The following is a 27876-nucleotide window of genomic DNA, read 5'->3' as shown; positions in this document are numbered from 1 at the left end:
GCTTGTATACGTGATCGACCTACACATCTACACTTCCGTACAGTTCCATTCGAAAGACGGTGTTTGCTTGGGGGTTCCAAGAAACAGGTATGATGCGGACGTATCGGCAAAACACTGGGTCAGGGAGACGATTAAACACCACTGTTTGGCTGTCCCAGTTGGCCGTGAAGATCTGAAAGAAGATGGGAGAAGAGGGGTGGACTTACAACATTTCATAAAAGGAGGGAGCAGATCCTAATGAAATGATTGGTTGAAAAGGTACACGTGTACAGGCAGTAGTTTTTCCTATCATTCAATTTTGCTTATAGCTTGTCATTGGCAAAATATGGTGAATTAAAAAAGAAAAACTGTCCACACGATGAGCATTATCAATTTTGTATATTGTTTATTATGACTGGAGTTAATTTACAGATTGAATACACTCAACTATAACACACATAACATGTGTAATGTGGTAATCCTCACCCACCAACACACACACATATATATAAAATAAATATAAATGTAAATATAAATATAAATATAAACATAAACATAAACATAGATATAAGAATATATATATATATATATATATATATATATATATATACATATGTATATATATATATATGTAATATACAATGTACTATATCCCCTCAATTCATCCAGTGTATCGCCATACCCGTCGTGTTTCTTTTTTTTTTTCACTGACATAATTAAGGAATACTGCTATATTCAGAACACTTTGATTTTTCTTTTTGGCATATAATGCATGACTATTCTTTGTCGTGGTTACTACTGTTTGCTCAAAGAATGTTAATGCCGTATTATCTTAGCAACATACTATTTGCTCTTTGTTATGAAAAGTATTTAATTTAGACCAGCAGCATTCAATTCTCATGTTACGGCACTATTTCTTATAAATGTATGTATGTATGTATGTATGTATGTTGTCTGTCAGTTCTATTTTCTCTGTCTTCTCCTTTGTGCTTTGAGTCCCACACACCGGTCTTCCTTTTTGCATGGTCTGTGCCTTCTTATTACGTCTTATCGCTGTCCATTCTACTGGCTCCCTTTTTATGAGTATAATTAGTTTATACCCATAATGGCGAATTTTATGGATTTTCCTCTTTTTTTTTAAAGAAATTGTTTCCAGTTTCAAAAATTAAAAAAAGGTCCTGGTTAAGATGGTATCGGAAACTATTTATTGAAAAATATGATTGATTGTTTTGTAAATCTTTTTGTTTATATAATCAATTTATCGTTATCGTCTAGTGTGGTGCCTTGTATTATGAAGACTGCAAAAGGGTACCAATATATAAAAAGGGAGATAAACGTAATTTATGTGATTTAATACAGGCAGATTTCACTTTTAAGTGGCTGCACTAAAATATTAGAAAGAGTGAATTATGTTCGGACAATAATTTTTTTTTTTATCGTTCTGGTTCTTTGGTTGATTTTCAGTTTGGATTTGGACGTAAATATAATACTTCCCATGCTTTATACTTGCATTTGTAGAAAAGGTAACCAACTCATTAGAAAAAATTCACATTTGATCGGTATATTCCTGGACTTCTCCTAGGCCTTTGACACGATAAATCACGAAATATTACTCTACGAGTTGCAGCCTTCTGGCTGTCGTGGAAAGGCGAAGACCTTGGAGTGGTTCCAGAGTTACCTTACCAACAGGCAACAGTTTGTCTCTATCGATAATAATGCCATGCGCGATATTCATTGTGATGTTTTTCATTTTTCTTTTAACATCCGTTAGTGTGCTTTCTCCCCCCCCCCCACAATTATCATTTCATTTTCGCATATTGTATGTATATATTGTACATAGTTTTCAGGCTGAATTTTCCAGTCTTGTGTATCTGGTGTTTTTTTTTTTTTTTTTTTGTTTTGTTTTGTATCTGTAAATAGGAGTTTCTGCCATTTACAAACTTTGCTTCTCAGCAGGATTTTCTCAGCAGGACTCCTATCTTTTCCACCTCATGTACTAGTATATGTTAACTCTTTTTAGCTATCTGTCATGTTTGTGTAATCATTGATTTCTTGTCTTCACCCAATACCGAGGTATTACAATTTCTGTAATTTGTTTTCTTGGTGGAATTGAACAAATAAATTGAAATGAATTGAATTGAATTGAATTGAATGTTCAGCAAGGTGGTTTTATAAGGTCCCCTTTTGTTTATCATCTTTATATCAATGATTTTCAAAGACCTTCTTCAACGCTCTCTTTTATCTTATTTGCTGATGACTCCAATCTGTTTTATTCCCACAGAGACACCGAAGTTCTTTTATAAACTATCAATGAAGAGTTGAAACATGTTACACGATGGTTACGGGCAAAAATGATCTCTTAATTTGACTAAGTTTATGCTTTTTAGTAAATCACTTGAAACGCTGCCAGACAGCGTTATGCTAAGCACTCCCCTAGAAATGGTGTCATATATTACATTTCTTGGTGTTTATGTTGACAGTAAATCTTACTGGAAACCTCATGTTAATGATTATTGTATGATTATATCTCGGAATGTTGGTATTCTTAAAGTTAAAGCATTTCTTTCCCACCAATACTTTACCTAATATACAGTATATTACGGTCTTATATTTCCATTCCTGAACTATGGTATACTAGGTTGGGGAAATACCCCTTGAACATTTGACAGAAAATTGTATTTGTTGCAAAAAGGATTTGGGAATTGTTGATTCTTACAACCTTGTTGCCACAATGATGAATTGTTTTTGAATAGTAAAATTGTAAAGGTTAAAATATATATTTGTTTTGATAAGGACAATTTATGTTTAATAAAAAAAATAACAGTTGCCTAAATCATTTGATTATGTATTTTACAGAAATGTCAGTTTTCATATGTATCCGACAAAAGAATCCAGTGAGTTTTATCTACCATTACTCTGCACCATCATCGCCCAGAATACTTTTGTTTATACAGGACTAAGCTTTTGGAACCAACTAAGTGATGATTTCAAAGATGCACCAAGTTTTGTTGTATTTAATTTTATTATTTTATTAGTATTTTATTACATAACATTTGAATTACGTATGTTTACATCAAATGCTTTTTTTTAATGTTGATATTACTTTGCTCATGCCAATGGATAGTGTATGGCAATAGACCTGCATGCGCTGAGGAGCCCTGTATTCCTTTCTTCCTTTCTTCCTTCATCCTTTCCCTTCCCTTCCTTCTCCCTCTAACCTTCCTCTCCCATTATCTTTTGTTGTTTGTCCTATACGTCTTGTTTTACCGTGTGCGTGTGTTTGTGTTTTTGTTCCTATAATATATATATATATATATATATATATATATATATATTTATTTATTTTGAGTTTGATTTTCCAAGTGGCCCACATTTCTACAAGCTTGTCTTTTACGTGTGCCTCTATCCATGCTCTTTTCCAATAACAAATTATTGTGAACATTAGTTTCTCATGAATATATGTGTATCTAGTGTTGTTGCGAATACATTGTATTTTATCCCCTTCAGCTTGTATCAATAACAATGTGATATTGAAAGTAAAATCTCAATTGCATTGAATTGAATTGAATTGAATTGGATTGAATTGAATTCTTTCTTGGTAAAAATGAGAGATAAATTTAGCGTCAAAGTTCTGAGTCAATTATTGCTGGTTATTTGTCATTTGATGGAAGATGTCGAGTCGATTCTTACCATGTCTCCACAGGATTCCTGTACGAAATTGAAATATTCTCCATCCGTCTCGTAGGATACTTTGTAGGACATCACCCATGATCCAATGTCAGGCTTACTCCCTGGGTGGCTATTCCGACGACTTCGCGCTGGGTCTGCAGATCCACCTATAGACAGAGGAGAGAGTTGTTAACTAAAAGCAAAGGTGGGCTTAAAATAAAATCCCCAAGTAGGAATAGTGTTTTTCCTAAAGACGCACACCAGTACATACAGCTATGCTTCACTACCCCTCCCCCTCCCTGCATTCAGTGAAATCGCATTATATTTCATTTAGAAAACAGTCTCAATATGGCATCAGCCAATTCATAGACATTAGGGGTGGCCAAAGGGCCCGGGCCCCTGTCTACAAATGGATGGCCACCACTTTATTAGATAATTGTTATATGTTTTGGTGGCCGATTTGCACATTGCCCCTCTTGTTTGTGTTCTCAGACTTCGATTTTAGTATAACGAGTCGCATTTGTACCTGAATCCACTCGCATCCGTTTGGCACCACATCTGCGTAGCTGGGGTTATGGTTGAGGCGCCACAGATCGCCGGAACCTAGGCTGGCGGAGCCAGATACCTCGAAACTGGAGTCTGGTATATCCTCACTCTCCATCCCTAAGGACACGACGTCATTCGGAACTCCTAGAGTTATTAAAGTAAGAAAGACAGCAATCACAAACCAGGTGGTAGCTGTGACACCGGGAATATGAGAGATTAGTTCATTATTTCGAAGGTTATGTAATCAGAAAACAAAACGAAAGAAAATGCGTTTGATTTATTCTAATGTTTCGAATTTCGAGTTCGAACAAAAAAAAAAAAGGTTCGCACTTACGAACCTTAGTTCATTTCCAGACTCATATATAGGAAAATATGATCATATTGTGCATTTTGATTTCACAGAGGATATACTGTATCGAATGATCCACCAAAGTTGTGCAGTGTAACGTATATACATGGAAGAAGGATTAAAAAAGGTCAAGACTGAAATCAAGTCTAAGGCATTTTTTATTATTATTATTTTATCGAAACTCTGGGGATGGAACGTTATGTGTATTCCCAAAAGAGTAAAGTCATCAAATTTTCTTGCCAGCTACATTGCCAAGAGAACACTCTCTTAAGTCGTCAAATATCTGGTGAGCCTTTTTAGTACAGATCGGATATTATCAGTCATAGGACTTGAGACTTTATTCTCCGTGGATTTTCTTCAATTCCGTGTCATTGTTTCGGCCGTCTTTTTTATTTCTTTATTTTCTTTTCTTAAAAAGAATTTGATTATTCATTCATTTCATTTCATTTCATTTCTTTGTCCAGATCAAGTATAAACACATGGCATTGGAAAATTGGTTTTGTCACACACTCATAAATGCATATTGATAACAGATAAACACCAAATTATATTACAGATACCATAAAATGAAAACTAAAAGAGAAATATATATAAAACGAATCAACAACTGCAAGTAAAACACATTTCATTAAAGATACTTTATGCAAACTACATCAATATCATAGTCCATAAATTTTAACACAATGAGCGTCATGTTGCACATAATTGCTATGTAATAACACCCCCCCCCCAAAAAAAAAAAACAAGCAAACAAACAAAACACACAGCTAAAATCTTCTCCCTTACACTGAGAAGCTGCACTGAATAGATGTACACAATCAACAACTACGGAAAAAAAACATTTAACATATATTTACGTATTAATCAAACATATCTTTCTCCGATGTCCTGCGGAGGATCACAGGATATTTGTCATACAAAAAAGAAAGGAAACAAAACACATTTCTATCAATAGTACATTTAAGATACCATAAAAACATTTTTTTTCTTTTTTGGGGGCTTAACCACAGAAGTACAAAATAAACTCTCATCGGGTGATTTCGTAACAAAGTATACGTACAAAACAAGCACTAAAAAAAAAAAATATTATGTCTAAAGATACAAATTACATAATCATTTTCCACTCAGAAAATATTTGTTCCAAATATGATATCACAATTCGTAAGCTCTTCCATGTGTTTGTAATAATGCACCCCCCCCCTTCGCCGCCTACCTTCATACTCAAAACCTGCTACAACCCTCCACTTTAAATGCAAAAGTCAGCGGCTGTTATTGCACATCCTGACTGCGTGTATGGAACAAAGGAGTCTGCATAACGATTTGTACGACATTAGAGACCGTAGTCTTCTGCTTGATCGTAGGAATTCGAAATAATCATATGGTAGGTGATTTTCGTTTAGCATAATACTATCTGCCATACTGACGATCCAATCTGAACATTCCTTTGTAGGGTCGTAACTTTCCCCAGAGATTTTGCAAGCCTGTCTCACTATAGCTTCCATTCTCTTGAAGTCTTTTTTCCTGCAGACCCCGAACCAGATGACACAATTAAACAATACTTTCAACAACTGATTTGTAAAAAGGACTTGGAATAGTTTCTATCAATGTGTCATGATATCAGTTTTCTCAGAAAGTACATAAGAGTCCGGGCTTTTGAGATAGCAGATCTGCACTCTTCAGCCCTAGAAAGCCAGAGGTTTTCTGTCCACTATTGTACCTACGTATTTGTAAATATTTGTTCGTATTTGTAGACTGTCTCAATATCTGTGCCACTAATATTGATGAATTCTGGCTGGGGGGGGGGGGGGGGGGGGGGCATTTTCCTAAAATCAAACACAATCTCTTTGGTTTTGGTGAGATTTAACCGCAGATAAAAGTTCTTCTCACACCAAGAGGTAAAACGTTCAACCTCAGCCCGGTAATTAGATTCATCCTCATCAATAAGTCCTTAAATGACAGTGTCATTTGCATTTTTATTTCAAAATAAATACATTTTCCTTTGCTGATTGACAATCGTTCGTGTACAGAATGAACAGTAACACCGACAAAACACAATCTTCTGGAGCACCAATGTTCAAAAAGACTGGGTCTGGAAAAAAAATTGGACCCTCACAGTTTGAGACCGATTACATGAGAAATGTTTTATCCATAAGATCAAGAATGTGAGTTTGCATACTATTGAACGCCGAGGAAAATTCTACAAAAGCACGTGCACAGCGTCGTGGTTTATCGGTGTGCTGAGCGAGCTCATGTACGAATGTGAGAAGAGCGTCATTTACAGACTTTTTGGGTTAGTATGCAAATTGTATCAAGAAGATGGGACACTGATGGATAAAGGAACTGCATTATCAGTCTCTCGAAGCATTTCATGACTATCGAGGTATCAAGTGCGACCGGTTTGTAGTCGTTAAAGCCCCCTCACACCTGAGCGAATGTAGGGGGACGAAGGGGGACGAATGGGAAAAACGCACGAAATGCGCGCGAATTCAACGATTTCAATAAAATTGCCTTCAAATCATCCGATTATAAACTAGAGTCAAATATGATTAACGAACGGTAAGCGAAGGATAAATATGACATGCGAAGGATAACGATTTTCGGTTCACTTCTTTGAGTAAATTGCGGCCGAAGGCGAGCGAAGGGTTGATATGACCCGATAACACGAACGAACAATGAGCAATGGTTTGATATGGCGTGCGATTGGAAACGAAGAAGAGAGAATATAGATCAGGCGTTCTCGTCCGTGTGTGTGCGCTCCTTGGGGAGTATAAAAGCGACCAGGTCAGTCCAGATTTCAGTGCGGCCAGAGAAATCATCTACGCAACAATTACATCTAAAGGACGTCAAAGATAAACAGTAAAATCAGCCGGAAGATTCCAGTATTTTTGGCACTGTAAACATAAATGTTTTTTTCGCAAAAATTGTGCGAGTACGTGGAAGGTGATAGTCATCACGATGACGAGTTGAGTAGATATGAAGAGGGTTATTTCTTATGAACATAAGTGCAAAAAATGTCAGGAAGCTCATCAATTGAAAATTTATACATAAAAATACCAACATTATAATAAAATAAATCAATCAATCCATTTCAGATATTGCTTCTACAGAAAAGATCATTTGTGTGAAATAAATATCCAATATTATTGATTATCTTTAAAGCACGTTTTTGAAGAAGAAAAAGGGTATCAAGCAAAAACTGAAATGAATTGCCCCAATTGCTATCATTTTAGCAAAAAAAAAAATAGATATTGAAACAGTAACAATGGAGGTGAGGTGATGACAAATCTGACGTACCCCTAAATTGACTCGACCTACCCCCTTTCCCCTATTGTATCATACCTATCACCAACATCGCACCAGATAAATTTGTAGTCACTGTCCACTATAGCCAACAGGATTATATTAAAAAGCCCTTGTAGTTGCAGCATTGCAGCATAGCGAGCCGGAAAGAGGAGGCTTTTTGATGGCCACATGCTTGCCATCAATAGCTCCCACACAGTGGGGAAAATTCCACCGCTTGTAGAATCCACCAGCAAGTTGTCTCCATCCATCAGGGGTTGAACGGGCTGTCATGACTTCATCGGCATACTCGTCACATATATGGCCTGACACACTTCCCTGGCCACTACAGATAGGGCGTTTTCAGGCACCCTCCAGCCATACTGCATGTAGGAGTACTTGGTGCCAGACACAAGATGACGGAGAGTAGCTGCCAACTTGAGACCTTCTTCCAGCGGCTCCCTGTACCAGAAGTACTGCCTCCTGATTCTTCCTCTGACCATCTTCAGGATTTCATCGTAGAGTTCAGGGGGCTTGCAGAGAAATTTCTTGAAAGTCAGAGGGTCTTCTCTTCTGAGCTCAACCAACAGCTGGTCGTAGATTCCAAAAGCCCTTCTTCTGGCACGGTTCAGCCACGTCCTTCTCCAGATACGACGTCGTCTGAAGCCTCGTCTCCATCTGAAGCGGCCTCTGATGAACTGGTGTAGGTTCAGCTGCTGATGTATAATATCATTCTGAGCCATTGCCAGTAAATACTGGACTCTGAAGCGGGCTGCATCTTCCATTTTTCTGAAGAAATTTTGAAACTTTCAGGTGGAATGTTTATAAAAATATATGAGTAGCGTGGTGAGTGGCTGGTCACATAGAGCAGCTCAGCATTCGCCAATTTTTTCGTCAGGTCATGCGCTCGTATTCGTATCACTTCGCAATCCATAGTTTGTCATAGTATCTCTTAGACTTGCTTTCGTGTATGCATCGCCTTTCAAATTTAGTAAAAGTCAGTCTTAGTTTCCCTTCGCATAGAAGATGGCAAGCGAAAATGCGTTTGTCATAGTATCTTCGTTTCTATGCGCAAGTCATATTTAGTCATCGTGTTGCTTCGTTTAGGGTTCTTTCGAGATCGGTCCACCTTGGCAAAAGCGCGATGAGGGACTATGCCAGCGTGACAATAGCACACGAACGATAAACGAACGATTACCGCAGACTAAATAAGAGATGCGAATGACAGACGATTTTTCAATTCGTCGGGAAATTTTAAACATGTTCAAAAATCTCGTGCGAATTTGAATAATCGCAACTGTTAGTTCAGAAGGTGAACGAACCCAAACACGAAGGGTAAAGATGACTTCCTATCAATTACCACTGAAAACGATTTTTCCAAAAATGCCTTTCGCCAGCCATCGCAAGTCATATTTCAGGCAATTCGCTCAGGTGTGAGGCGGCCTTTAAGCTGTGAAGTGCGATTTGTGTTTGGCACCGGAATCACGATCGCTAATTTCCAGCTGGCCGGAGAATTACTTTCATTCAACAGTTCAATGACGTTTGGAAAAGTTCACGGTAGAGAGTTGCAAGCTGTTGGGTGCAGCATTTCAACAGTTAATACCATGTATCCAATCCGGGCCCGTTGCTTTGTTCAGTTTAACCCAAAGAGGTTCTATATGTAATAGAGTAAAGGGCCGTTCACACTGGAGCGGTTTTGCGGCAGCGGCAGCGGCAGCGGCAGCGGCAGCGGCAGCGGCAGCGGCAGCGGCGTGCCGCAAAAATCCCTCGCGTGTTGTTCATATACAACCGTTCACACTGGAGCGGCAGCGGTGACTTTTCAGAGCGGCAACCGCAAGCGGTTTTCTCGAATCGCTCCGCAGAGCGATTTTTCTAGTCTGCCGCTGCGGCGAGGTTGCTATTGACCAATCATAATAGAGTATACTTCGTGACGTTATTATGTGGGTGGGGTCATAAACTTTAGCTTGAAAAATTAAAAAGAGTCTCGCGAAGGTACAACACGTCGATCGAAGAGCGGAACGAAGACGTCCAAAAAAGACAACTTTTGTACAATAAACTCAATTATGTTCACAAAAACACTCCTGAGGAAAATATCGAATTGGAGACCATTGGTGATGAAATCGGGCTAAATGGTAAGTTGCTCGTTTGGTTTTCTCAAGGTTTTGCCATTTGTTTCGACCCTTGACAGCGGTCACTCTCTTGCAGAGGCTACATTGCAGATTGTAACTTTCCACGTATTTTGCCATAGACGCAGACTCGCCAGCGAAAGAAAGCAGTCTATCAATATCACAGTCCCATATACGCCTATCTATGTCTGATATAGTATTCTGCCAACGTGGTACTGAAGCCTTTGAAGTCTAGAGTAGATCTAGAACTAGAGGTCTACTAGGCCCAGCAGTAGGAGCACTCCTACTGTCCGACTAGTCCCACACCTACTAATGACCAGTAATGTATGGGGTCCATAGAATTCTAGATGGGAAGGGCTTCTCATATGATCAATGGACCACAATATGGTCGATTGTATACTACTGGGCACTGGTAGGTAGGCGGAAGGGCCTCATTAAAAAAAAAAAAAAAAACGAAAGAAAGAAAGAAAGAAAGAAAGAAAGGTTAGTACTGGTTACGTAGGCGTATACAACCTATTTATTATATGCTTCTTAGTAGACTAGACACTCTAACGTTAGATATGTTTGATATCATAGAGTATTTTTGAATTATTTCTAATGAAATTAAAATAATGTAGGCGCTGCCTAGGGAAAATTTTGGAATTAAAGGTAGGGGATACCTTTTACAGACCTCCCAAAATGTAGCAAAACACTAAATATGAACCTCAGGGGACTTGCGTAGGCCACTGCTTAGAAATTTGGAAGTCAACAGTTATCTAAAATTTGAATAATTCACAAAACTCAACTACTCAGTAGTTCTGTGTGTCAGCCACACTTAAGCCTTTTTGTTGCAGTCTTCTGTATTTGTTATCTATAAACACAAATCTAAAAGTACAAGAGCTGGTGTAATAACATATAGAGTGTGTTGCAAGAATGTATATAGAAATGAGGCTTGGGTTGATGAACTTTCTTCACAAAATATACATGATGAACACACATGCAGTGCGTGGGTCTGCAAAGCTAGCCTAGTAATGTACTGGAATTTACGGTGAGCCCCGAAAAAAATTCAATTCAAAATCTAACGGTCAAAGAAAATGTACTGAATGTTACCTTCCACTTTCAATACTTTATGGGAGTTTCTAAAATGATACTCTCTTCAACATACCACTGTATTTATACAACTCTTCATTTAAGGCATGCAAATGGGATTCCCTACCTTTAAAGTAATTCATATTTTACATAAGTAAAAATTTGGCATAAATTAATACGGGGAAAAAATGATCAATGATAAACGGCAAATTCAAATAAAAACAACAACAGAAACACCTAGACTGTAGGCCTGATACTCTGATAGTCTCTACTGTTAACGTTAGACATAGTTCTAGACCTAAACGCACGTTAGGCCCTAAAAGGTATGTTCTGGGTATTAACTGATCTGCCTCTTCTAATCTATACAGGCCTAGATCTAGGTCACGTACTACATAGGTGTTTTTGTACTGCCATACCGCCACCGCACTGGTATAAATGCATACACATAACCACAACTTTGTCCATTGGCATTGCATTGGCATGACAAAGACGATCTACTTGGAATTTGCTCGCGTTCAGTCTCGCATCATCAGACAGGCAGTGAAGTAGGACTGATTTGTCTTGTTAGAAAGTGAATCAAATCCTCTCAGGCTGAGTCTGACCAAGTTAAGGGTAATATTAACTGTAACTGTACTGTAGCTGGTAAGCATGTGCATTATCTTGTATTGCCTTTCCAAAGATGCCCACATTTCCCACAATCAATAGACTTGGATGGTTTCTTCAATGTATTGTAAGGGTACACGTACCAGCTATCGGCAGGGTACATCGACACCCTGCGTATCATGGCTGTTTGCGTATAGAACAAAAAGGTACGCGTGGGATTAAGTGCCATTTTATAGCTATGAAAACAGTGACAAAGAAACGAAAATCAAGCCAACAAAACAAACTGAACACGTTTCAATTACACATCCACTCAGTAACAACGCATGACTATGAAATTCACATGTATTACCTATGGAGGGAAGGGGTGCAGATCGTGAGGTACCCTTTTTCAGCCACGCAAAGAAAATGCATCTCACGCACTAAAATTGCATAATTTTACAACGGAGATTCAGATCAACAGAACGGTCACGAGATTTGAAACTGCAGTATTTACAGCTTATTTGAGGAAAAACTTAGGCGAATTTGTTTTATACTTTTGGAATAAACTGCTCTGCAAATTCATAGGGTGCGGATAGGTGGTACCCTCATTCATACAATTTAAATGCCAGTGATGCAGTGGTTAGTTAATTACTGACCCTTGACATATTGTATCAAGGATTGAAGCAGCCACTACTTCTTCTGGGAGGCTGTGCCAGTCCTTTGTGTTCCTCGGTAGGAAAGATGACCCCCTGTATTGTGTTCTGCAGGTAATTCAGTGCATTAATTCATGTTGGTAGCAATACCAAATGTATATTTTCATGAATAGTTTCATTGATAAAAGCACTTGGCATTTTAGTAGCACTTACACTGTACTGCAAAATGAGCAATTTAAGAGCAAAAATCAGATATCAAAAGTTCAGGCAATCAATTCCTGCATTTGGTGTTGGTTATGGGGATGAAGGGCTAAGGCGCTTTTTAAAAGAGACCTGTTTATATTACATTTTCTTTGTGCTGAGTAAAAAGTTCCCCCTATTCATGTAAGGAAATAACGTTATAATGCTTTGTATAACACATCATTAGTATAACACCTCACTTGTATGAATATCATTTACCCTCAGGTAAACAGTGATTGAATCTGCTTCCCTCCTATTCAGCAAATGCGGAAAGACCATGTAAAGGAGGCTGCATCCCTGATCAGGCTTTGATGCAAGCTCACTCATTGACTGGAAAACTGTGAGTTTCAGCTTTCAGGATTTACTGAAAGTGCATTACTCAAAAGATTGACATTCTAGGTACATTTATACCATAACCATTGTTCAAAACTTGACCTTACTCCTGTGGGGGGGGGGGGGGGACAACTTTATTTTGGAAGTGATGGTACATGTATTGCACCGTACCTGATAATTCTAATGACAACACAGGTACATATTTTGTATGTCGATCACCTAGAACTAAAGAGTGAACTTAACTTAAGAGTGAAATTTCTGTGAAGGCACATCTTTTAATCTTTACCCTGCCCCTTCATTTCAAGGAAATGTACATGTATGTAGATTCTTCTCTTTCTTTATAATGTATATGGCATCATCCCATACATTTGACAGGTATCACAGTATGCAGCATGGACCAATCAATCATTTTAATAGTGTATTATAGTGTACCATAGGTGCCTAGGTCTAGTAATTAGCCCTTACCAATTTAATCAGTTTCAGAGGACATGAAAATGCAAGTCAAATGTAACTTTGAATGTAAAATCGTCTGTCACTTTTATTTATTTATTTTTTTTTTTGGGGGGGGGGGTGGTCAAAAAAATTTGACTTTAGACAAAGTTACACTTCTTTGCAAAGATAGTTCTGGTTTGTAATTAAGCTAGACATGGGGAAAAATAAACAAACAAACAAATAACACCATGAAGGCCAGAATTGTGTGAATTGTTCTGTTGTGATCTGTAGCTTTCTTACTGGCCTGTACTACCTCCCCATTCCCTTCTGAAACAATTTTGCCCCCTGTTTCAAGATATCATGTTTGACTCACTCCTGTATGTGCATAGTAGATGTTCAGCTTTAAAGAATGACCTTCTGATCTTGGTCACTCTTGCTCCTAGTTTGCTGGAGTTGCTAGTAAATATATGATACAAAATTACTGGAAATATCATGTATTATTTATAAAGGCATAAGAAAATAGTGCACATCAATATGTCTTCAAAATGTTTACACTGTTTCCATATGCTTGCCTTTTTCATTCTTCCAGAAAGGACTGTTTTAACTGCTCATATGTGGTCGACACAGAACATCCGCAGTCACAGCCCTTCATCCTTCTTATTGGAGAAAGCAAATCATACCCTCTTCAGGTACATGTATCTGCAGTTGTGGAGCACAGGGCACAATCCTCAAGGCATTGTGGGTGCAGCTGATCTTGTCTTCAAGTTGATCTTTGTTCTAAATCGCAACTGCTGGCCACATTGCATGGCAGTGAGACCATTTTAAAAGGGACTCCTGTACAAACAAGGAGGATTTGTAACTTTGGCATCCATCCCTTATTTTCGAAATTTGCCGAGTCAACCATAATGCAACCATTTATTTATCATCTCCACCCTTCCCGTATCAAGTCTGCATAATCAAACAGCATTTGCTTGAGAAGTACAATGTTATAGGGAAATAGGCACTGACCTTTAATTGTGGTTTCCTCATAACAGTGACCATTTTATTTCACAAGCCATTTGCCATATGGATATTGTTGTATTTTGACTATACACCTGTACCATGTATGAATGATAAGGTACATGTATATTGATACTATTAGTGGTCAATGCTTCTTTGAAACATGTATTCACTTTTCAAGGAGTTTAGTTTTACTTATGATAAAGTAGACAAGTATCGAATATGTGAAAAGCTGCTAATTCCATTATTACACACCACGCCCACACATAGTGTGTACAAGTTGACAAGGGATGTATAGAGCACCAAACTGTGACATCGCCATGGAAACTAGTTCTAAATGACCTCACCTGACCCAAATATCTGTCAACGCTATTGTTGCTAACCATGCTTGCACCTGGTTCCAACCCAAGTTACAACAACTCTTGCTTTTTTAGGAGCTGACCTAGAACTTGGCATATGTGGCCACTATTACAGGTAAATGTGGTATGTAATTAATGTGTTGCCATGGTAATGAAAACAAAATCTATAGAAAATTTAACCAAATATTGTGGATCAAACTACTTTCAGTCTTTATAATGTGAATGGTAATTTGAAAACACAAGATATAATTGTCTTCAACTGGCATCCTTCATGAATCACTTGAGTAGTGAAGATGTACCCCAAGCAATTTCATCTATGTTCGTAAGAAGTGATCAAGTTCTTCATGATTATCATACAAGGCAGGCTATTGTGTATCACTTCGCAGTTAGAACTCGACTCAGGAAATGTGATGGCATATACATGTACAGGCCCACAACACAAGAATTCTTTGCATTGCTCCCAGGTAGGCCAGTAGCCATCATACTATTCAAACATATGAAATTCCACCTTTCCACTATGCGCCTACATAGTACCTGTCACATGTGTGTATTTGACTTTGGAGTATGCATGGATGCAATATTGTATTATGCTGCATGGCAATGAGTAAAATAATTAGCAGTAGAGCAAGCACTTTATAGTGTACGTACCTGAAGCATGCTACTACAGATTTTTGAAAGCTTCGAGTTTATCTTGAAACCCAAATCTATAAATGTTGACATGGCATCGAATATTATTTTCATTACATGAATAATCTGGAACACTCAGTTTGTACTTTCCTTGCATTAAATTAGTATTTGATGTCAGATAACTCATAACGGGTCATTGCACTATATGCGTAATATGTTGCTATTCTGTTTGCTACTTTATTTTGTTATCTGACTAGCTAAATTGAGCCATGTAAGCATCTAGGTGCCTATTTTTTTGTATTCCTTTGCTTATCCTGATTTTCTTATGTTTGTGTTTGTAACTTCAATACATGTCCATATCATTGTAAATCTCAAGCCTCATCCACCCCTATGTATCCGCTCTTTCTTGCTCACTTCATTTGATGAACTCTGTTCTGCTCTTTCCTCTCAATACTATTCTCTCCTATATTTTCCCTGTCCTACATGTATATACGCGTATCCGAGCAATTGTCCCAGAGGGCAATTACCCCCTGGCTAAATACTGGTTAGTGGTAAGGTAAGAGTAAGGATTAGAGTTAGGATTAGGTTCAGGATTAGGATTAGGATTAGGGCCAGGGGAAGGGTCCGGGGTAATTGCCCAGGGGGTAATTGCCCTAGACCCATGTACATGTAATACAAGTACTTTTTGTATCTTATTAATTAGAAAGATTGGTCCTTATGAGGTTGGAAAGATGAAATGTAAACGACTGATTTGTTTTATGTTGTAAAGTATGCATTTCTGCTAGGAATTTGCACTAAATTAATTCTTTTTTTTTCAGATGTAGGAGATGAGAATAATATGCTTGTAGAAAATTGGTCCAAGATACAAATTACATTGGTGTTAATTATCATACATGTACTTCAATCATTCATAAAATCCAGTACCATACTACCATTACTGTATTGTTTTGACAACTCATGTGTATCCATTCAGATTTACAAAGTTGCTCATACAATGTAAGATCTTGTGAATTTTCATTTTATATGTGAATGTGCTATATTACTTCCTTTCGCAAATGTTGACAGTATATGTATACACTGTACTTTATTTCTGCAACAGACTGCCATATTAGATCACATCAAATGAGACTGTATGTTGCAATGTTACAATTGTCCTGAATTAGTGTCTCAAGTGCTAAATTTGACATGTGTGGTTTGTATTAGTGTATGTACATTGTTTGATGTGTATTTCGAGTGATGTTTGTCATTTACCGACATAAGTTGGTTAAAATTCCCGTTAACTATTGTTTTCATTCGGTGGTTAAATTAATTGAAGAAAAGATTTAGTGCAATTCCACAAAACTTGCTTAAGATAAACCTGACCTCAGTTGGCTTTTGGTAATCACTTTACCCAACAGTTGTGTGTTTCACTTGGAAATCGACTGTCTGTTTAAGTGTTAACATGGTATCCAGATTTCTGAAAGCGTAGATTTGATGGTGTAATACAGATGTATGAATTTGAAATCCAAACTGAGATTGTGTGTGTGTGTGTGTGTGTGTGTGTAGTTTTCGTTCTTGTTTGTTTGTTTGCTTGTTTGTTTTTCTAAGAGGATGCAAAACTGCCATTAAATTCTTCCCCATGCATAATATGAAATACATGTTGTGGAGAGTGAAAATGCTACTCTTGTTTTTCCATAGCTGGGAGTACAGTATGTTGGCGAGTTTATTATGGGCTGTGTGTGGATTACATTATACTCTACATACGTAGATCTAGTAGGTTGGAGTAGGAGAGTGAATGGTAGGCATATTACCTAAAACATCCCCTCACCTTTGTAACTACACTTCCAGAAAGAGCATGAACTGTGACAGATATCAAATCAAACATTAACATTTCATCCGTATAGAGTTCATCGGTAATAATGATGATAATAATACAATATACATTTAATGTGCCAATCCCACATGACTAACGTGCTCAAGGCGCAGTAGGAAAAGTGAGTTATGAAGTACAAAAATCATTACACAAACATGCACATGAAAATGAATGACACAATCATGATGATTAATATATATATATATATATATATATATATATATATATATATATATATCATAATACCGGTATACTGTACTATTCTATGGTAAAAGATTGGAATGACAAGTAAAGAAGTATGTTGCTGGTTTTTTTTTTTTTTTTTTTTTTTAAGAGCTCATCTTTCATACAGTTGACTACTTTGCCGACACCAGAAAAAAAAATACTAGTCATTTTCTCATTAACACGAAACAAGATAAGATATCATTACTTTGGATGCTGATTAATTTTGTTAAAAAAAAGAGGAAAATGTGACATTCGCAGATCATATTTGAGATATTGAGGTGTTGGATGTACACATTTTAATGTACCACCTTCTCAGTATATATGGCAGTGGTCCGATGTAATAATTTCTGCATGCATACCAATATCAGTAACACAAGGAATATTTTGCAGTTTCATCGAACAGTCTGTGTTGAAAGTTTTTTTTTTTTTTTTTTTGTGCAAAAAGTTGAAAAGCTGAGATTCCAGTACTGATTGTCCAATAGTCTTCTTGCATGTTACGCATCTTTGATTTCCTTGTTTCGTTTTGGAAAAGTGATTTTGAAAATTCTCAGATCCATGGGGAATGTATTCACGGTATACATGTGCATAATAATTATGTAATTGTTACAAGTAAACTGCAGGTGCCCAAGGGCAACAATCTAATTTGCATATTACGCGCGGCAAACCGCTCCAGTGTGCACAGCGTGCCGCTGCGGCAGAGTTTAGCGGCAAACCGCCGCCGCTGCCGCTGCCGCAAAACCGCTCCAATGCGAACGGCCCTTAAGCGCTCACCATTCAGTGCGTACAAATGAAAACGGGGCCAATTGCACAATTGCGCGCGCGCACGAAAGAGGTCAACTACTAAAAGCCTGAACGTGGACGTGCCTATAGTAATACACGTAAAGTACAGCTTCGAAGATGGGGTTGGGTTGGAAAAAATTATTCTAATTTTAAGGAAAATCAATATTTGTCCATATGCCTCCGGATTTTATAAGAGAGATACATTCTCAACACAGTATACGTGTTTTGATGAAAAAGGTACTTGCTCTAATGTGACAAATATGTGCCTTAACATGAAGCCAAAATTGCCAAACAGGCATTCATGCATTCATACTACATAATCAAGATTGCAGAAAGGTACAGTGTATACTCTTTGGTATGGGAGTACTGATTTCACACGATATATGTCACTTTACAGTGGCGTATCTAGGGAAAACGGCGCCCGGGGCAAGCGCGAAAATTGCGCCCCTAATTTCTGAAAAAGTGTTCAACCCCAACCCCATCCCTAGGGACTTTTAAAAAAAAGTCCACATGATATGCTTTTTCAAGCACTTAAAAGGAGTCTTTTGAGGGTGATTTAAATGTGATACATTTTGATAAATTTTGGCAAGCGAGCGCAGCGAGCGAGCCGAAAATGTTTGTCTTTCAGCTTACAAAACATGGAATTCTTGTCATTTTTGGCTATCAAATCTTCGAATTACAGTTCTAATGAAGATATAGTGACGGCCTTGTGTAGATAACGATTTATACCAACAGTGTTCAACCCCAACCCCATCCCGGTAGGGACTTTAAAAAAGTCCACATGATATGCCTTTTCAAGCATTAAAAGGGGTCTTTTCAAGTGAGGGTGATTAATGTAATAAATTTTGACCAATTTTGGCCAGCGAGCCGAAAATGTTTGTATCGTCGGGTGCCCGTGCATTGGCCGCTAACGCAATACAATTTGTATTGCGTTAGCGGCCAATGCACGGGCACCCGACGGTATTTCAGCTTACAATACATGGAATACTTGTCACTTTTGGCTATTAAATCTCCGAATTACAATTCTAATCAATATATAGTGACGGCCTTATAACGATTTATACCAACAGTGTTCAATCCCAATCCCGTCCTGGTAGGGACTTTAAAAAAAGTCCGCATGATATGCTTTTTCAAGCACTTAAAATAGGTCTTTTGAGGGTGATTTAAATGTAATAAACTTTGATAAATTTTGGCGAGCGAGCGCAGCGAGCGAGCCGAAAATTTTTGTATTTCAGCTTACAAAACATGGAATTCTTGTCATTTTTGGTTATTAAGTCTTCGAATTACAATTCTAATCAAGATATAGTGACGGCCTTATAGATAACGATTTATACCAACAGTGTTCAACCCCAATCCCATCCCGGTAGGGACTTTAAAAAAAAAGTCCACATGACTTGCTTTTTCAAGCACTTAAAAGGGGTCTTTTGAGGGTGATTTAAATGTAATGAATTTTGATGAACGAAAATGTTTGTATTTCAGCTTACAAAACAATTCTTGTCATTTTTAAGTTATTAAATCTTACAATTCTAATCAAGATATAGTGACGGCCTTATAGATAACGATTTATACCAACAAACTGAGGACTTTAAAAAATACTCTAAATTAGTACAAGCGAGTGAGCCAAAAATTGCATATTTCCGCGTCATCATTACGTTTTGTTCTTATCTTTTTTTACTTTTTTTCAATTCAATTCAAACTTTATTTCATTTTTCGAAAAGAACATAAACATTTCACTTTCTTTGGTAACAGAGAATAAGTTTACATATAATCAAAACAAAGTAAACTGAGAAAACATAATTGTGGAACCTTGGGGTAACAAATAATGTTGTAATGAAAATTGACTGAAGTGATATAGACGATATAACATTACACAAAATATCGAAAAATGGAAGGACCCACCAAAAAGGCAAAGCTTGTAGAATGCGGGCCCCTCAGGTACAGAATGTCAATAAAAAATGAACTGATGCAAAAAGGGGAAAAAAGATTGGGAATAAAGTCAGATTAAAAAAAAAGTCTGGAAGCCCAATAAGAAGACAGAGTAACAGACAGACACACATACACAGGCGAATGAACATTAAACGAGACTGGGACGACAAAACTTATAAAGGGGGACTTAAATATAAGACAGAACGAGACAAGACTGACATAATAGGAAGACAATACAACGGACAGAAAGGCAAAACAGATCCAGCGATCCTTGACAGAACTATATCGAAAAAATAATGGGATGCGTGGAAAGGATACGGAAATATGGAAAAATAGAGAGAAATAGATGCGGAAGTAATACAAGTAGAATCGAATCTATCCTGTAAGTGTCTCAGGACAACAGGGACGAGAAAATATGTGACAGTATATTATTGGTAATCAAAAGAAAAGAAATTAAAATTAGCCAACAGGCTGATTCAATTCTGTAGGAACATAACATTGCAATAAAGAAGACTTTAATCTCCTTTTAAATGAAAATGTAGAGGATGCATTGTTCATGTCATTATTCAGAAAATTCCAATAAGTTGGGCCAGTATAAATAAGTGTGTTCTTAGCAAGAATTGTTCGTAAAAGAGGTAAGTGAAATTCATTGGAACGTGGATTGGGATAGTCATGGAATAATTGATTTCTTTGAAACATAGTATCGAAAATGGAGGGGAGGGAGTTGTTGCTGTACGTAAACATGAATTGCCCCAAATTGAATAAATACAAATCTTTAATTTCTAGCAGCTTATTAGCGGCAAATAACATATTTGAGTGGGAGGGTATGAAAGGATAACTGATGACACGGAGAGCTTTCTTTTGAAGAAGGAACACTCTATCCAGTAGGTTCTGGTGAGTGTTGCCCCAAACTAAAACACCATAATTAAGATAAGGCAATATCAATGACGAATATAACATAAGTAATGATTTTTGTGGGATATACAATTTCATTCTATTTATAACACCTATATTACGTGAGATTGTGTTGGATATAATAATCAATATGTAACTTCCAGGAAAGTTTGTCGTCAACAATAATTCCAAGGAATTAAAAATGTGTAACTCGTTCTGAATGAAAATCATTCAAAACTATAGCTGTACTCAAAGTGCCAACAGTATTACTAAATACTGTCAGGCGCCATGAGCGCCTGACTTGGCGCCTGACTTGGCGGATACCGGCGCTATACAAGACTTCATCATCACATATTTGAGAAATTTTGATAATTTTTTAATATTTCAGCTTACATAACACGGAATTCATGTTTTGTTTTTATCTTGTTTGATTTGGTTTTCACACGCCCCCCCCCCCCCCATTCTCCCTCCCCCCGTCCGGGCGAGGTTCTTTTTCTCTCTCTTCTTCTTCTTCTTTTTCTTTTCTTCTTCGTCGTTTTTTTTTTTTCGTTTTTTTTTTTTCGTTTTTGGCGCCCCCAAGGAGTGGCGCCCGGGGCACGTGCCCCCCTTGCGCCCCCCCCCCCCCCATACGCCACTGGTCACTTAGAAACATCAGACGCACATACAACACACACTCCCACACACATTCAACACACACTCCCACACACACCCACATACACACAACAAACACACACACACACACAACACACACACAAACACTTTTTTTGTTTTTCAATTTCAACACACACAATGCATGTCTTGAGTCCAGACCATGTGTGTGTTGTATGTGTGTCTGATGCGTCTAAGTGACATATATTATGTGAAATCAGTACTCCCATACCAAAGAGTATACAATGTACCTTTTCAGCAATCTATTATATAGTATGAATGCATGAATGCCTGTTTGGCAATTTTGGCTTCATGTTAAGGCACATATTTGACACATTAGAGCAAGTCCTTTTTTCATCAAAACACGTATACTGCGTTGAGAATGTATCTCTTTTATAAAATCCGGAGGCATATGGACAAATATTGATTTTCCTTAAAATTAGAATGATTTTTCCAACCCAACCCCATCTTCGAAGCTGTAATTTACGTGTATTACTATAGGCACTTCCGGGTTCAGGCTTCTGGTAGTCGACTTCTTTGCTAATGGCGGCGGGTCGTTCAATTGGCCCCGCTTCTATATGCGAGCGCGCGCTCTATTACATATAGAACCTCTTTGGTTTAACCCTTTTGAAATGCGTTATTTTGAAACTTCCATATTATCATGATACTTTCACGTCGTTAGGCATTAGTGTACACGAACATAGTCATTGAAACACTAACACATAACTAACATAGCTACATCCATGCAAACATGCCATGTAGAAAGTCATGGTGAGGTTTCAAGAAAGTGTGTATGTGCGCGCGCACATAATTTAGTGTCCGTTTGTGCGTGTGTGTGTGTGTGTATGTATGATGGAAGAAGGTGTTTATTATGTCAGCTTTTTGCGTATGTGTTTTTTTAGCTGCGCGTGGGTAGGGCTACCTAGTAAAGCCCTGGTCACAACTCGTCGTGCGTGCTTTTCGTCCGTACGTTCTTGGCGGAGGCCACGGCATTCATGTTTTTTCTAAAAACGTGGGGAGGAAGTGACTAGCGCAGGGAGGAAGTACGTCAACGCACGACACTAGCACGGTTGCGCAGGGTGTAAGTACGTGGCCCGCACGCCACGCCTGGCCATGAGGGGTTACGTGCATCGTACGTTGTGCACGTGGTAAGTGAGTTGTACGTGCTTACAACTTACAATCTGCGTGCGATTGCCACGTTCTCTTGCGGAGGCTGTAATTACACGTGCAGCTCACGTACGGTATCCCTACTCTGTCGCATGTTGTAAGTGCGTGCAAGTGCGATGATTTTTCCCCGTCAGATGCTAGGGGTAGGCCTAATTATAGGACCATGTACCTTCCGAGGTTCTTCAGATGTATAATCATACGTCTTCTCCATACGTGTAAATGGTAGTTTAACCTTCTGTGTGTCATATCCATTTCATGTCTATAGGTTTTTATATTTTGTTGAAAGATAATGAGATTGAAATAAATGAACTAAATGAAATATGTGAAATGTGTGCATATTTGACTCACTGACAGAGAAAGGGTTAATAGGCTATATCAGGTATAGGACATAGGTTACATCACGTATAAAATGGCATTGAATACCTGATGTAGGCTGATAGGCTACTGTCAATATCAGGTATACAATGACGTTATGTAACATTATTTTGGTTGAAACATCCTAACACATTGGCACTGGAGGTGAGATGCATATGATTTGCTGTTATGAAGTCTACCATCTTTATACCCAGTTTCAGAGGTGGTGGCATTTCAGCCATGGAGGCATTTTTTAGCTAGATTTATCAGCATAGATTTATCAGCATATTACTAGAACAATGGATGTAGGCCTATGGTTTTGCAGTTTTATCTGAGTCTGATGGTGTCACGTTTGCAATTAAGGCCCTATATAAGGTAATACTGTCATAGAAATTTCTTCCTTGCTTAATTTCAAAATATACACATTCTCAATTTCAGAGAATGTTACTGACTTTATCACTGTTCTGCATACACAATGATGGTCAATGCCTTTTAACCACGCTTGTGCAGCTCTTAAATGTAACAACTTGTCAAAACTCCAAAAACCTGGTCACTTCATGTACTGACCACTCAGAGCTCAAGATTTCTATATGCTTTGCTTCTTCAAGCAGTTTTTGACTGTGTCTTATGTGCCGTAAAATATGATGCAAGTGTATGATATATATATATATATATAATAACTTCGAAAGAGTTTTGGAAGCTCTTTCTAGTGATATACAATTATTTTTCTGTGTATGAGATTTTTTCGATCCCATAATCCTTACAGGGCATTTCTGCCCGGTAGGTGAAATAGAACAGTATGAATATATAATTGCCAACATCAGGACATCTTGGAGACAAAATGATGATACTCTTCCGTCGGCTCGACTCGTCTACATTGCAGAAATCACTGCGCACAACTTGCGTTTTAAGTGCGGAGCAGGTGCTTATTCGGCAAGTTCGGTATGCGTGCTCTATTGAACAGTTGAACTCAGGGAAGTGTCGAATACTAGTAAGCACGGGCTGCGCACTTATTACGTGCTCAACACGTACGTGCTACATACGCCGTCCGTCGAGCAAGTGACGGTGGGAAAATTTTAAAAGACGCACGGAGTAAGTGGGTTGTACGCACGTTCGCTGTAGAGGGCACGTACGTTGCCCGCACTTAGGGTGAATCCATAGACCGAACGCAGCGAAAGTTCCTCGTGTCCTAAAAGTGCTACGGCGTGTCTGCGTGCTCCAAAATCCGTACGGAGGAGGTACTTACTACGTACGGATCCCCAAATTTTGCCCACGTTTTTGCAAGTAGACAGCACGTACTTGCAAGTACGGCGAGTTGTGACCACGGCTTAAGCTGTTGCTGGCATAAACGTTGATATTGATTTTATCAGCAGCTTTGACTTTGATGAATTTGTTTGGCGGATTTCTCGTAGTGGTGCTTGCGTGCGGGCGGATGCTGCTTTTCTGCGTACGGTCCATTATGTCTTATTTATCAACATTGGGAAGTCGTTTCATCAGGAAAAAATGTGGTATCGGTTCGGGCGTGTGTGTGTATGTGGGGAGGGGGTTGCATTTCGTTATTGCATGAATATCGCTGCACAATGATAGCGTAACCACAGTTTGTCTATTCCATGACTGTAAGTAATGTTTTCTTACTCTGTTTAACTTATCGATCTAGATAGTATTCTATATGTGGTATAATTATGTTATGTAGTCTTTACATTTATGATGTTTATCCATTATTATACTCCAAACACACACACACACACACACACACACGCACACACATACGCATAACTTACCAGTCATACCCATCCCACCAAAGCTTAACACCGGAGGAACCAACCCCCGAGCCCGGGGCGACAATCCTTGACGGGGCGACAATCCGTGTCGCAACAAATTTTTTGCCATCACGGATTGTCGCCTTCGAGGTCAAAAACTGGGAACTGCACAAGCGTCACGGATTGTCGCCAGGCGACAATCCGTGACGGGGGCGACATACGTACATGACCACGTGCATTCCAAAGAGATTATACCACAAGAGGGCGTAGTCCAGTAGGGGGGCAGCCCACAGAAATATATAGGTAGCCGGGTTCACATGTACAAATTAGCGGGATGACGATCGCGATGCTCATCCCGAGTTTTTTTGCGAGCGTCCACACGTACCAAATTAGCGGGATAGCGATCGCGATCGGTATCCCGCTAATTTGGCGAGCGTCCATACGTACCGAATTATCCCGCTAATTGCCGATAGAGATAGAGATAACAGCAAAGCCTGCAAGCTGGGTCACGCAGCGCCCTTCTCTATAGCCGGGTTCACACGTACAAATTAGCGGGATGACGATCGCGATGCTCATCCCGAGTTTTTTTGCGAGCGTCCACACGTACCAAATTAGCGGGATAGCGATCGCGATCGGTATCCCGCTAATTTGGCGAGCGTCCACACGTACCAAATTATCCCGCTAATTGCCGATAGAGATAACAGCAAAGCCTGCAAACTGGGTCACACAGCGCCCTTCTCTATCACTGCCTGCGCGCACTTATACCTTTGTCCATTGTCTTTTACGCGTCAGTGGTGTGGTTCGCGCGCTGTTGTTGTTGTGCTCCACAGAGGTGAAGGACCTCTTCGCAGAGGCCTCGCTGTTGTGATGTGCGCATAGCATGATGGGATATAAAAACTCGAGATTCTAATCCCGACCGTTCACACGTACCAGCGCGCGGCCAATTATCCCGCTAATTGACGAACCAGCGCAAGATTTCTTGGGATTAGCATCGCGATGCTTATCCCGCTAATTTTCGGGTTTTTTCTGTCCACACGTGCAAAAAACTCGGGATGACGATCGCGATGCAAATCTCGAGATTTGTATCCCGCTAATTGGTGTACGTGTGAACCCGGCTTATCACTGCCTGCGCGCACTTACCTTTGTCCATTGTCTTTTACGCGTCAGTGGTGGTTCGCGCGCTGTTGTTATTGTGCTCCAAAGAGGTGAAGGACCTCTTCGCAGAGGCCTCGCTGTTGTGATGTGCGCATTGCATGATGGGATGTAAAAACTCGAGATTCTAATCCCGACCGTTCACACGTACCAGCGCGGGGCCAATTATCCCGCTAATTGATGAACCAGCGCAAGATTTCTTGGGATTAGCATCGCGATGCTTATCCCGCTAATTTTCGGTTTTTTTCTGTCCACACGTGCAAAAAACTCGGGATGACGATCGCGATGCAAATCTCGAGATATGTATCCCGCTAATTGGTGTACGTGTGAACCCGGCTATTGGGAAATCGGGCGACTTTCAGCACACAATGCTACATTATATAAATAGTGCATGCTCTATGATGCACTATACTGGATTAGAGAACGACAAATACTAAATTATCCCGAGTGCTGTTTTGTTTCACCGAGGCCGCAGGCCGAGGTGAATAGAACTGCACGAGGGATAATTTAGTATTTGGAGTTCTATAGTCCAGTACTGGTGCATCAATAGAACATGCACTAATTATTATAGTAAATAGGTCCCTCGATCTACATGTATTTCCGTAGGTCTAGGCCCTAATTTAGATCTAACAAGACTCACCGTACTGCCGGCACTGCACTTGTTACACGCAGAGTTAAACAACCGCAACCTACCGTACGTAGTTTACGTGCAAACTGTACACAGCGTGCGACGCTAGCTAGTACAGCCGTGTATGCGTATTGCACATCACAGAGCAGACTCGGTTATAAACTCCTACATTCTGCGTCCAGGCGGCTGTACGCGCGCATGACGTTGAAATGCTTGGCCTTGTCTTACTACGTCCATCGGCCGCCTAGCTCCCTAGGCCTTGCGCGAATCTCTCTTCGTACATAAAGCGTAGGCACGCACTGTAAGCGTTCGGTATAGTGGCACGGTCGTGCCACTATACCGGAATTTTTGCACAATCACGTGATACTATCCAACCAATCACAACCCAAATTTCACTCTACCTATTTACTATTATTATAATATGTACGTAGGGGTGGGAATTACTGATATCTCTATGGAAGAGCAAGATCAGTGGTGGAAATGAGCCGCATACTTGGCGGAGGTCTGCGCTCTCAGAGTGCTTTTCTAGTTGTATACACTGTACAATTTCATATGAGCGATGAAATGTTGCTACAACACGAAGCGGAAGGCGTGCTCTAACATACTCGTGGAAATCGTTGAAAACTGACCTGGGGTTTGCTCGTATACTTCCAGTCGCAGACACATTAGCCTATAATACGTGAGCGGCGCAACTCTCACCGACTGGCAGTTTTGTGGGCGTGGCAGGGCGTTGTAGACTACCGTGTTGCGATCCATGTTACCCTGGAATGTCTGAACGAGACATAATGGTTTTTGTTTATAGCTGCTAATACTTCCGGAAGCTTCAACGACTAGGCTACAAAGTGACTTGCTAAAATTGAAGAAAGCGTCTTGCCTAGGTCGACAAAGGTGGCTGTCGGGATTTTGGTGTGTACTTGTTCATTTAAAAAAAAAAAATGTTTTGATAGGATGTACAATGAATTTACAATAGTAAGATTTAATGCGACAAATTGAAAATAGATTAGTTAGCACACCTCAACAACTTAGTTATTATGGTATTTTCTTACAAGGAATGAAAAGGCAGTAGATGTTTGGTTCCATATCAATACACGTTTTGATAGAAAATACAACAGGGAAAAATATAAAAAATTAAAGAAAAATTAAAGGTGTTTTGAATTATTTTCGTATTTCACATTTTCCGCAACAAATTGCCTATCTCCGCTTATTTCATTATGCGGTATAGCTTGTACATACATTCATACAAATGTGA

The 27876-nt window shown here is 39.0% G+C and overlaps 1 protein-coding gene across 1 annotated transcript; it reads right to left on the bottom strand.

Annotated features, from left to right (window-relative positions):
* Window positions 1-19: 19 nt before the first annotated feature.
* LOC139741356 (lactadherin-like) lies at window positions 20-27383 on the bottom strand. The gene is made up of 4 exons (XM_071651937.1): window positions 27257-27383; window positions 4175-4338; window positions 3768-3815; window positions 20-172 (listed from the first exon to the last, which is right to left on the bottom strand). Exons 1-4 carry the CDS (start codon window positions 27381-27383, stop codon window positions 20-22), a joined length of 492 nt encoding a protein of 163 aa, XP_071508038.1.
* Window positions 27384-27876: the final 493 nt, after the last annotated feature.

Source organism: Diadema antillarum, unplaced genomic scaffold (genome assembly GCF_040938485.1).
Source record: "Diadema antillarum isolate AM-2024a unplaced genomic scaffold, OU_Dant_1.0 seq00000923_RagTag, whole genome shotgun sequence".
NCBI lineage: Eukaryota > Metazoa > Echinodermata > Echinoidea > Diadematoida > Diadematidae > Diadema > Diadema antillarum.
Note: the sequence above shows the minus strand (reverse complement) of the source record. Positions and strands in the feature narration are given on the sequence as shown.